The sequence below is a fragment of the Cucurbita moschata genome, unplaced genomic scaffold, assembly GCF_002738365.1.
Source record: "Cucurbita moschata cultivar Rifu unplaced genomic scaffold, Cmos_1.0 Cmo_Scf00032, whole genome shotgun sequence".
Classification (NCBI taxonomy): Eukaryota; Viridiplantae; Streptophyta; class Magnoliopsida; order Cucurbitales; family Cucurbitaceae; genus Cucurbita; species Cucurbita moschata.
The window spans coordinates 150,761-162,115 of NW_019268548.1; the positions used below are offsets into that span (position 1 = coordinate 150,761).

The following is an 11,355-nucleotide window of genomic DNA, read 5'->3' on the forward strand; positions in this document are numbered from 1 at the left end:
CACAAGGACCAAAAGACAAATCTAAATCGATTGGAACGGACTAAAATCACAACAATACCCGTGCATTAATATGCCAAAATTCATGAAGATCGCATGTCACTTATGGGTATGGTATGGTACAAGGAGGTACAGATTCGAAAATTTTCCACTATGCACGACCAATTGTCTACCTTCCCCCTCCCCCTTACTCTGCTATATGTATGTGAGGAGATGCCTTGACAGCAAGCTCCTTCTACCAACGTTTATCAGACATAAAAACAATTTATTTTCAACTCCGTTTACATTCTAATCCATCTTATGAGCATCTTTTTCGAACTCCGGCTTCTGGGCCTCTGCGGGGAAGTACTTTATACCAACCAAATCACCAACTCGACTGATAACCTGTCAAACAATGGGGGAAAACTGCGGTTATTATTTATGGTAACCTTTCACAATTCAACTGACCAAAATAACATCAGACGCAGAAAAGTCAACATAATACAATTCCACATATCCTCCTTCGATTTTGACAGAAAATTGCAGCCTTGGTACAAATACAGGATCTTAGGAACATGATGCCTACAACATGATTTAAACTTTTCTAGTTCTTCGCCTTTCTGAACCTTGAGGTCGTATGCGTCCAAAAAAATATGGGGAAAGTAGGGATGTAAGAAAACCAAATACCTCATGCAGACATAATACATCGTAGTATATTAGATGGGAATCGAGTGAACAATGTTCTCAACCAAGAAACAATGATAATCATTCACAACAAACAATTTAAGAACTTTCATTTAATCAAAAGCCGATATGGCAGCTGTAAACAGTTTTAATGGTAGAATAGGCTTATTTTTATCAACTTGTAAATAGTTTCTCACTAATTTCCTACCGTAGTATAGTTATCTTAACAAACTAAAGTAGAGCAAGCCAAGTAAATAGCTTCATTTATTCTTCATTATGATGACACTTTAAAATCATATAGGCACAGTACATTGTATAGTTCGCCATTTTGTTCGACTGAGATATAGAAGATGAAAAACAGAAGAATCAACTTTGGTAAAAGTGGTGAAGTAAAAAACTATAGTAAGTGAAGTAAAAGCTGACCTCTAAGGCTTTAAGGAGGTCATCCTTCGTATGTGAAGCAGATATGCAAATGCGAGCCCTTGCCAGAAGAAGAGGAGTAGCAGGAAAAGCTACAGTGACAACAGCAACCTGTCCAACCACAAGCAAGGTAACACACTAACCTTTAGAAGACTTCGAAGAGAACATCTACAATGAATGAAACTACCAGGCTAGCCACATAATGCAGACTTACATTCTGACTAAGGCATTCCCTAGAGAAGGCAGGAATTTTTGCAGGGTTGTAAAGCATTATAGGCATTACGGGAGAATCATTATCTCCAAGAACTTCAAATCCCATCTTCTGTAGCTCAGACCTAAAAAAGTTACTGTTTTCACGTATCCTAGCAAGTTTCTGAGCACCTGTTTATCAAGGAAAAGAAACAATTTGTTCATATTCAGAAACCAACAGTTTATAGGACAAAATGAGCATCCTAATACGATGACACAATGGACAAAAACTATTCTAACCTCTACTAGAACCATCCTCTCCAAGAATAACTTTAAGAGAAGATATGATTTGCTGAGCAGCCGGCGGTGATATAGATGTTGCATAGAGGTGAGCAGGACAAGTGTATTTGAGATATTTTATAAGCTCCTGAAATGACGAAAAGTACTGTATTTGATGAATTCGTCCATTGAATGCTTTAAGCCACAAAATAAACCTTTAAAAAGTTGATACAAGCTTTAGTTGGAAGAAACACCCAAGAAACTAAAGACATAAAATACAACAGTACAAATGACTGATCGGTTCCTATCAGACTGCTTATATATATGAGCAAAGCAGACAGGAAAAGATTGCTGTAAAAGAAAACCCTGATATTTCCTGTAAGGAGGAGCACAAGACAAACTGGCTCACTGAGGAATAACATGTACAAACCCCAATTGGTTAGCATCAAACTTTAGGTGGCACAAAAACATAGAGGGAAAAAAAGACTAATGCATGTTGTAATTATCTTAAGAATTAAAGATATGAAACAAATAGTGCTACAGCCTTCATGAACTATTTTATCAACCAATTTCATTTAGAAATATCGCACATTCCACTTTTTTAGTGTTAGAATGTAAGTATTTAATAGAACAAATTGAACCTTGGATCCTGCAATGTAGCCTCCACATGACCCAAATGATTTTGTAAAAGTTCCCATCATGATATCTACATCAGCTGTGTCCACTCCCAAAAGCTCACAGACACCTCTTCCTGTTTTTCCAACTGCTCCAATGCTGTGAGCCTCATCCAAATAGACATAGGCCTAGAAAAAAAGAGAAAAATAAAATGGAACAGAGATCTAAATCAATAAATGAGAACATTGTGAACAAGATCGATTCAACATTTTTTCATGGTCATTTCTTTAATTTCAATTGCAAGTGTGTGTATATTTATGCATACCACCAATGTTTCTCTATCTTTCAGTTTTTATTTTCCATCTCAAGTCCAGTCATCCCTAAATTAAGAATATGTTCTTGAATTAGTGAAAGAGGGGGATCCTAGTCCAGAAGACATCACTCAGAGCCTGAGTGAATAATTAAGGCATAATTACTTTATATTTCTTGCAAATGGCAACAATTTCTGGGAGTTTGCATATTTCCCCTTCCATGCTGTATATGCCTTCCACAACAACAATTATCTTCTTCCAAGGCCTGTGTGTCCTGGGTTGCCCATCAGCAATTTGCTCTCTCAAAACTTTATCCAAATGTGAAGGAGCTAAAACATAGGGGAAAGGAGAGTCAGAAAATTAGAGTCCTTACATTCACTAGAAATTACAATTATCAGAAGAAACAATTTATGTTCGATACCACTTACTATTATGTTGAAACACACGAACTGTAGCTCCCGATCCCCGAGCACCATTAACAATTGAATTATGATTCAATGAATCACTAATAATTAGCCCTCCCTGCATTTGAACAAAGGGTCAAATTTTGAAACAATTTTCATTTAACATGCAAGAGTAATTTTAATTACTGTGTGTCCGTTTACCTTCCCTATTAGAACTGGAAGAATGGCAGAGTTTGTTACATAGCCCATACCAAACACTAGAGCAGCTGGCTTTCCAACAAAGTTAGCCACACATTCCTCTAATTCTTCATGCAATGAAGTGGTTCCTAAGACAAAAGGAGGGAATTAGTAATTTGAGATGCGAGCAGAAACATGGTGCAAAAGTCCATTAGTTCAAGTTACCTCCATCAACACGAGTACTACAGGTGCTTGGAGAGAACCTTTTTAATGATTCAATTACACGAGGAGTGCAATACTCATCCGCTGCAGCAAAGCCTAGATAGTTGTATGATCCAAGGTTCAGACACCTTGAGACATTTGCGGTTCGCCTACATGATAAATGTATTAAAAAGAGATTGAAGTGAAAATTCCTAAAATCAGCTCAAATTTAATGAGATATAAAAAATAAAAATAAAAAGGTAGTATAGTAGCCCGTGGGAGAGCATTGGGGGAACAACAAAAAGTAAAAGAACATGAATATGATAAAGGGAATTCATCAAAGACAAACTTCAGCGTCTTGTTATAGTCATTGGAGTAACGCTCAACCACATCAAACCAAGCATCTGGTGCACTTGCTATAGGTCGTCCAAAACAGTCCTGCCCAGGAAAAAATGTATAAGAGGAGAAATTAGGCTCCTCGTAGATGAACCAAGAAAAAAATGTGAGACTTCAAATTTTTTTTAATAGAACTATTGGATTGTAATTGAAATCATAATCAAAGGGCTCAGTTTTTCTAATGAAAGATTTGAAACCGATGAGCCTGTGGAAAGGCAGCCAGAAGGCAGTTTACTTCTGCTCGTATCTCAAGTCAACATTATGAACAGTAAGTAGAGTAATCATGATGTACTGGTTAACAAGGTTGTTAATAGAAACAATGTGATGGGGAAATTTGGTTGGGATGGATATTCTGAAAATTAAAAAACTGAACAAGCAGCGACAAATATTATTCGAGGCGTTGAATTGATCGTTAAAATCGATACCTGAATGCGAAGATACAGCCGACGGATGTAAAAATCCTCGAGGCCTAAGCAGATCGGAGCGTAGCCCTGTGGAAGGAAATCACGTAGTGCAAAATGGTGGAATCAGGGATGAAGCTTGAAGATACGCATTGACAAGAGGAACAAGAAAATTCAGGAAACGGAAATTGCTGCGGACCTGAAGATTGCTAGAGTTCCACCAATCAAAAAATTTTCTGAAAAAATCACGGAATTGACCAAAGGCGAAGAGGAGGCCATAGCTAAAATAGGTGGTTAAGGCGGTCAAGTACGGGATGGTAATCATCTGGAACTATATCTGCCGGGAAATATGTGAAGCTCTTTCGACAGTGTCTCGATCTGGAAGGTAAGCCTCAGTTTGGAACCCTGTATTTGAAACGATTACAGATTAGAACAATTTCTGGGGTTTGGAACGAAAACTCGAAAAAAAGAAAGAACTTGAAATCTTGTTTTGATCTGAGAAAAAGAAATGAATCCAAAATAGGTCGGATTCGGCAAGATTTTAAATTAAAATTATCCTAACTCTAAGGTGGTCCTACTTCGAAGATGGCTCGTTGAAATGAAGAACAAGAAGAAAAATGATTCGATTCCGGCAGACTTGAAGATGGAGGCGCAGCGGCAAAATGCAGGTTGGCGTGAAGGCGTGAAGGCGTGAAGGTGTAGAGAGAAATCAAATGGGCGTGGCAATGGGGGTGACGGTGTGGGGCAAAAGGCGAAGGCGTGGCGATGTGTGGCTCGCTGCAGGGGACGAGGGAGAAGAAAGAAATCTGCCGGTGGTTTGGTGGCTGTACGCGGGAGCGACAAAGATGGAAAAAAGGAGAAATGGAGCGAAACAGCGAAAAATAAAAGGAGTATAAGGGTATGATTGTAAAAAGAATGGTTTTCTTTTCATTTGTCGTCAACACCTCGGAATAGATTTATTTAAATTTTAAATTAAAATGTCTTCATATGGTTAATTTAGTGCATGTAATGTCAATAAATTTTAAAATTAATTAAAACTGTTTTGGGTTTAAAATTAACATTTCTTTTATAAACCCTCAAATACTCCGCGTCTAATGACCATTATCTCAAGGAAAGTGGTATTATTAAAAAAAAAAAAAACTAATTTTGAAGGAATTTATTTAAAATTTATAAAAAAATATAACGAGTAAAAACAAAATACAAAAGTTTTATTTGGTATTTACATCATAAATTAAGTTTTTTAATGTATAATTATTACAAGTGCAATTGGGAGTTGGGCATGCCATAAACACAATTAATTTTTCACCATTACTAAGAGGTCATATATATATATATATATATATATATATATATATATATATATATATATATATATTCAATAAAAATAAATTGAATAAGATTTTTTATGGTGGCTTAACCATTAATACCATTTTTTACTTCTAGAATTTATGTGGTTTTTGAAATATGGTTAAAAAAAAGATCAACATTATATTTGCAAATCTAGTCATTTTTGTTTCAAATTCTACTTTCATCCATCTCTCCATATATTTTATACATTTATATTTCATATACACCGATAATATATTAAATTAATTTAATAATATACCATAAGTCCCAATTTGAATTATTATTCTACTTGGGAAATATTATTTTATTAGTATATCATCATCAATCTATAATACCTCAATTATTTCAAATTGAATAAACTAGGATACTCGAAAAAATTAATGGTATTCTTATAATTGGTGACTCAACAAAAACGTTATTAAAATGTATTTTTATTGCTAAAGTAATAAAAACTATATTTGTCGGAAAACTCACCTCCATTCGTATGACACGTGCAGATGTTTTACATAAATTTTGTTGCTTGCGCCCTTTTTTTTTTTTTTTTTAAATATATATATTATGTGGTTGGTTTGGTCTGGAAAAAAAATGGGCACTCTGAAAATAGTATTAAAAAAAGAAACCACGTTGAAGTGAATTGAAGATAGAAAGTATGTTATATTATGCAATTAATTAGTAAAAGGAAGAAAGGTAGAAAGCAAATTTATGAGAACGAGAAAAAACCAAAAACATCAGTTATGCGGTTGCGACACAGAAGGTAAGGACAAAGAAGATGGAAAATGCACACATCGTCACTATACCCATTAACCAAACCTCGCCATTCCCAAATTTCCGACCGGAGTTCACACAACAACAAAATGGGCCAAATTAGCGGTGGAGTTTGGTTGGGTTTGCAGAGATGATGGTGAGTATGAGGAGGCAAAGCACGGCAAAATAAGAGATGGCGATGGAAATGGCGATGCGATTGCAAAACTTGCCGAATTGGTCACAGATGGGCGACCACCCTGTGTGGGTGTTCCCGTACCTCCCCACGAACCCGATGGCGGTGGCAGCAGCGCATCCACTCAGCACCAATCCCATCATCAACAAATCGTGAACAAAGAAGAAGAAGTTTCTTTGACGGTTCCCCAACGCCAACTGCCGAGTTGATATGAAAACAAAGCACACGGACAGAAGACAGAAGCCACAGGCAATAGCGTTGGCTATGGCAAAGAATCTGCGCCATAAAATCAATTTTGGATCAAATATATGGAAAACAAAAAAGAGTAGGGAGTAGGGAGTAGGGAGTAGGGAGTTACTTGAAAGCAGAGGAGTAGCTGTATCGGGCGTCCAAAGTGAAGCCGAAGATGACGACGGATTGCTTGGCGGTGACGAGGGTCCAGATGGCGGCCAGCGTGGAGGAAATTACCAAAGCTCTGAGGATAATCTGGGAAGAGAGGTAGAGGTTGGCATGGGGGCCCTGGGACTTGGCTTCCAATTCGACATTATTATCGGCCATATTAGATTATTATGGGAGGAGGAAGAAGAAGAAGAAAGAAATGAAATGTTAATGAGATGAATGGTGTGGTTACATAGAAAGAAGGGGTATTAATAGCACAAAAACTAAAAGGGCGATGCTGTATTGGATGCCTGAAAAGCTACGTCTACGTAACAAAGAACAACCACGCCCAACTGTTGTTCCATTTCCACCACCATTTTTTGTTTTTTTCACTGCCACTGGGATCGCATGCCTTTCAACCATCCCCATTTTCCGCACACCAACGGACTCTTTGTTTTTTTTCTTTGTAACCTCCCTCGCACTCAACCGTTTTACCCTCCATAAATCTTTTTCTTCTTTTTACTTTTTACTTTTACCCTCGATAAAAAAAAAATAAAAATAAATAAAAAAAAACTCGGTTGATGGGCTTACGGCCAATTATTGGGCATGTTTGCACGCTATGCTAGCTAACGCTATTTCCACTCTTTCCACTCTTTCCACTCTTTCCACATCATCCAATTAAATAAGATAAAGAAACTGTACACAAATTGTGTAATAACAGTGAATTCAATGTGAAATATGCCCGATTTCCTATTTTTTCTTTCAAGACAAATGTGGCCAAACCTCTATTTATAGTCTGTTGAAATGTATTCTTAAGACGGAATGAAACTTGATTTGATTCCCATATATTTAGAAATTTATACGTGTGGGCTAAAGATTTGTAATTATTTTTTAAATTCTTGCTAAAAACATAACAATTAAAACCATTTAAAATAGAAAACAAAATTGTATTTTTCAAGTTTATGTATGTATGAGCATTGAGCAGGAGGAGTTTGGTGCATTCGGGTTGAGAGGCCTCGTCACACCCATTGCTGGGCTCGGGTTGACTTCGGCATCCCTACTCACCTTTAGGCAGCCGCATGGGCATTGGCGGGGGATCTAAACCCAAACATGGGAATTTTTATGCATTATTATTTTCCAATTTCAGGGCATGAAAGCTGTGAAGAAGCACCCGACAAATCAAACCCCATGCCCATGCCTATGCCTAATTAAGTTTTAAATTCTTCAATTCATTACCCAAAACACACGTAACATCGCCCTCCCCTAAATCCCCAATGTTCTACTCCCTTACTTTTCTCCCTTTCTTCTTCCTCTTAGTCTCACGTTCCTCCATTGTAACATCATTTTCTTCCTGGTGTTCCTCCATTGTAACATCATTTTCTTCCTGGTGACCATAATATTAGATCTCGACACAATATCTACCACTCAGATGTAAATAGATATGAAAAATATTATTAGAGTACAGATTTAACCATGAAAAACAAAATTGGTATAGAAGCTTCAATCTTCAATATTTCATATACCTGACAAAAAAAAAAAAAAATCTAAACTAACTAAATCTTGATAATAAAATAAAATATACTAAGATTAGAAATATCTAAGATATAAGTAATATATTATTCCAATATTAAATAATTAGGAATATCCTATATTCCATAACTAATTCAAAACTATGACTAAAATTTAATTACGAATTTTCATGATCACTAAATTATGACAGATCTCAACTCTTTTATCACACGTCCCTCTCATGCACAATTAAATTTTTGAATAAAATAAAATAAAATAGGAATAAAATAAAAAATATTAACTGAATTTAAGATATATTTTATAATTAATAATATAGAAAAAAAAATTAACTGGATATTCTATAATTAATATATTAAACCTATTGTGTGGAAACTTAAATTTTGAAAAATATATATATATATAACCAAATGATAAACAAAAACCACACAAAAGATTGGAGGGCAGAGTAGTGCGTTGGCTAAATTGTGAGAGACGGAAAAAAGAGAGTGAAAGCGAATCCAGGTAACCGAAGTCACCATTATTCTCCTTTTTCGCTTCCCCAATTTCCAAACTAAGCGATTTTTCAATTTGTGTTCGAATCTATTAGGTTACTTCTCCCCTCCTGATGTATCCATCACTCAAGAAGATGATGGACTTCGCTCGCGTGCAAAAGGAACTCCAAGAATGCACTAAGGACATTGAGGCTTCAGGTATTAGAGTCACCCCCAAAGCCGATAATCTTTCCCACTTGCTCGGCACCATTCCTGGTCCTGTCGCTACTCCTTACGAAGGCGGCACCTTCCAAATTGACATCACCTTGCCAGGTCCCTCTAATTACTCCCTCCTTTTCTTCTTTCACTTGCTCTTTCTTTCCTCGCCTCCATTTGAATGCTCCCACTCAGATTAGCATTAGGGTTTCCGAGTAAGTACGTCTGTTTTTTTATTTTTATTTTTATGTGATTAGCTGACGATAAAGAATCTGCGTTGTGATGTCTGAGGCATTAGGGCTTGAATCTATGATTGGAAATTACCTTTGGCAAGTTCATGATTTTGAAATAATAAATTATAATTTCAGCTGTCCTCCACGAAAAAGAGAGAGAGAGAGAGAGAGAGAGAGAGAGAGAGGAAAAAAACATATTCAGTAGAAGAGCGATGTGTTTCATCGATTTTTTGTTTTACACGGCATAGAACTGTTAAACTGTTCTCTAACAGTCCACACTAGGTCCCTTTACGGCTGTTTCTTTCAAGTTTTTTTCAGTTAAAACTATGTTAAATTCAGCCCTCGTGCGTTTTTTGTTCACTTCCAGTTGTTCTGTTACACATTTTTGCTGTAAAAAATAAAAGAGAGGGAAACAGTTGGAGAGTTTTTTAGTTTTATCGATCCCGTTTATAGAAAACAATCCTGTTACGCGCTTGAGGCATATTTAAAATAACTCCTCGGTAAGAGCTTTGTTGGGAGAACCATTCCTTGCTCTATTGAATATTTATGGTAAAGGATTGTATATTGTCCGAGTGTGTTCCATGACCTCTTAACAAGTTCCCCGAGTTTTTATAATATTGCTTTACCTTTTTAGCTGGCGGCTTTCTATAATTGCTATCAGTGAAGCCTTTGTTACAATGTTATCTAAAGTGTAAGGACTAAAGTGCAATAGCCCTCTCAATGAGGAATGTTGTTTTGTGAGGCACACAATAGAAAAATTGTGTATTATGCATAAAATGATGGTGAAAATTGTAACACAATAGAGCTTCTGAGAGTTTGTTTAAGGAAATGATGAATTTTGGAGGATATTTTTTGGCTTCAAAAATTAAAAATGTTGATGCTTCATGGCATGCGCTTCAGTGAGGACTTCATTCATGGAAAACTTGCCTAAGCACGCTTTCAAAACATTGTTTTTATCTAACCCTTATCATGTATCTTATACGTGGGTTTTCCCCCCTTGCAGATGGGTATCCATTTGAGCCGCCCAAAATGCAGTTTGCTACAAAAGTCTGGTAAGGACAATATATGCATGGCTTCCTTTCTTGTTATGCCTGCCAAGCATATAATGTCGAGATTTCTTAGGTGCGCACAGAGCGTGTCTGCGTTTAGTGGATGGAGTTGCTTTCCAGAGAACATGCAGATGTTTTCTTGATCTAATCAAAATAATAGTTTTGTTTTCGGATGTGGAGATTTGGAGGTCATCAATTGTGGATATGATGTTGCAATTTTCATTCAACACGTTGACATTGCTATGCATTCTGAATTTTTTCTAAAATGTTTTTACCATGAAGGAGTTTGTGACTTAATGTTATTGATCTAGTTCAATATATGTATACGAGATTATGCTGAAACTTTGGAGTTTTGTTTGGTCTATTATGTTGTGAAGGCACCCTAATATCAGTAGTCAAAGTGGTGCAATTTGCCTGGACATTTTGAAGGATCAGTGGAGCCCAGCACTTACGTTGAAGACAGCCCTGCTTTCTGTGCAGGCGTTGCTCTCTGCTCCTCAACCTGATGATCCTCAAGATGCTGTGGTGGCCCAACAGGTATTGTTAAGTCTATCTTCACTGCATGGATGTTGGTTGTTTTTTGTTTTCAGATGTTGGTATTGAAGATATGAAGTTTAGATCCTATCAAAAGCGATATTAAGTTTAATATTGAAGATATTAAGTTTAATATGTCCGAACACATATTGGTGCAGTATCTTAGAGACTACCAGACTTTTGCTGGCACAGCTCGATACTGGACAGAAACTTTTGCCAAGACGTCATCACTTGGAGTGGAAGAAAAGGTTAAAGCCTTAGCTTTGGTTTTGCATATTGCGTGCATGATAAATCATATATAGTTTTGTGTTTGAGGAGTAGTTCTTTTGTTACGGTGGAGAATGAAAGCGTGTGCACCGAATATTGATGTGAAGGAAATATTGCAGGTTCAGAAGCTTGTGGAGATGGGATTCCCGGAGGCTCAAGTAAGGAGCAGTTTGGAAGCTGTGGGATGGGATGAAAATTTGGCCTTGGAAAAGCTCTGCTCCGGCTAAGTTCTCACTCGTCTGCTACAGACGAAACATAGGAGCACATACTGATCCCCAAGGGTCGTATTTATACTATGGCCTATAGTTTTTTTTTTTTTTTTTTTTTTTTTTTTTTTTTTT

The 11,355-nt window shown here is 36.6% G+C and overlaps 3 protein-coding genes across 5 annotated transcripts; 1 reads left to right on the top strand and 2 right to left on the bottom strand.

Moving 5' to 3' along the window:
- Positions 1–41: 41 nt before the first annotated feature.
- Positions 42–4,939, bottom strand: LOC111429824 (long chain base biosynthesis protein 2a). 2 transcript variants are annotated; one of them, XM_023065845.1, is made up of 13 exons: positions 4,632–4,939; positions 4,253–4,458; positions 4,078–4,143; positions 3,606–3,694; positions 3,281–3,426; positions 3,080–3,204; positions 2,903–2,996; positions 2,640–2,803; positions 2,190–2,351; positions 1,570–1,696; positions 1,295–1,461; positions 1,084–1,191; positions 42–381 (listed from the first exon to the last, which is right to left on the bottom strand). In XM_023065845.1, exons 2-13 carry the CDS (start codon positions 4,376–4,378, stop codon positions 286–288), a joined length of 1,470 nt encoding a protein of 489 aa, XP_022921613.1. In that variant the 5' UTR covers positions 4,379–4,458; positions 4,632–4,939; the 3' UTR covers positions 42–285. The 2 variants fall into 2 exon arrangements, with proteins under 2 accessions (XP_022921613.1, XP_022921614.1); XM_023065846.1 differs by having other exon boundaries at positions 4,616–4,939.
- Positions 4,940–6,069: 1,130 nt separating this feature from the next.
- On the bottom strand, positions 6,070–6,970 carry LOC111429832 (CASP-like protein 1F1). Its single transcript, XM_023065861.1, has 2 exons — positions 6,696–6,970; positions 6,070–6,613 (listed from the first exon to the last, which is right to left on the bottom strand). The coding sequence occupies exons 1-2, from the start codon at positions 6,893–6,895 to the stop codon at positions 6,265–6,267; spliced, it is 549 nt and encodes a 182-aa protein (XP_022921629.1). The 5' UTR covers positions 6,896–6,970; the 3' UTR covers positions 6,070–6,264.
- A 1,684-nt stretch (positions 6,971–8,654) lies between these two features.
- On the top strand, positions 8,655–11,349 carry LOC111429831 (ubiquitin-conjugating enzyme E2 27). 2 transcript variants are annotated; one of them, XM_023065859.1, is made up of 6 exons: positions 8,655–8,746; positions 8,832–9,048; positions 10,168–10,216; positions 10,591–10,750; positions 10,906–10,995; positions 11,134–11,349. In XM_023065859.1, the coding sequence occupies exons 2-6, from the start codon at positions 8,850–8,852 to the stop codon at positions 11,239–11,241; spliced, it is 606 nt and encodes a 201-aa protein (XP_022921627.1). In that variant the 5' UTR covers positions 8,655–8,746; positions 8,832–8,849; the 3' UTR covers positions 11,242–11,349. The 2 variants fall into 2 exon arrangements, with proteins under 2 accessions (XP_022921627.1, XP_022921628.1); XM_023065860.1 differs by having other exon boundaries at positions 8,667–8,752; positions 8,850–9,048.
- Positions 11,350–11,355: the final 6 nt, after the last annotated feature.

What these genes read in the sequence shown, in the direction of transcription:
- LOC111429832 (XM_023065861.1), bottom strand. Translation starts at nt 6,895, where the DNA reads ATGGCCGATAATAATGTCGAATTGGAAGCCAAGTCCCAGGGCCCCCAT. An exon ending in AGCTACTCCTCTGCTTTCAA is followed by an intron (nt 6,614 to 6,695) that starts GTAACTCCCTAC and finishes TTTATGGCGCAG; the next exon opens with ATTCTTTGCCATAGCCAACG.
- LOC111429831 (XM_023065859.1), top strand. Translation starts at nt 8,850, where the DNA reads ATGTATCCATCACTCAAGAAGATGATGGACTTCGCTCGCGTGCAAAAG. An exon ending in AATTGACATCACCTTGCCAG is followed by an intron (nt 9,049 to 10,167) that starts GTCCCTCTAATT and finishes CCCCCCTTGCAG; the next exon opens with ATGGGTATCCATTTGAGCCG. An exon ending in ATGCTGTGGTGGCCCAACAG is followed by an intron (nt 10,751 to 10,905) that starts GTATTGTTAAGT and finishes ATATTGGTGCAG; the next exon opens with TATCTTAGAGACTACCAGAC.
- LOC111429824 (XM_023065845.1), bottom strand. Translation starts at nt 4,378, where the DNA reads ATGATTACCATCCCGTACTTGACCGCCTTAACCACCTATTTTAGCTAT. An exon ending in GGCTGTATCTTCGCATTCAG is followed by an intron (nt 3,695 to 4,077) that starts GTATCGATTTTA and finishes TTTCCTGGGCAG; the next exon opens with GACTGTTTTGGACGACCTAT. An exon ending in TAGTACTCGTGTTGATGGAG is followed by an intron (nt 3,205 to 3,280) that starts GTAACTTGAACT and finishes CTTTTGTCTTAG; the next exon opens with GAACCACTTCATTGCATGAA.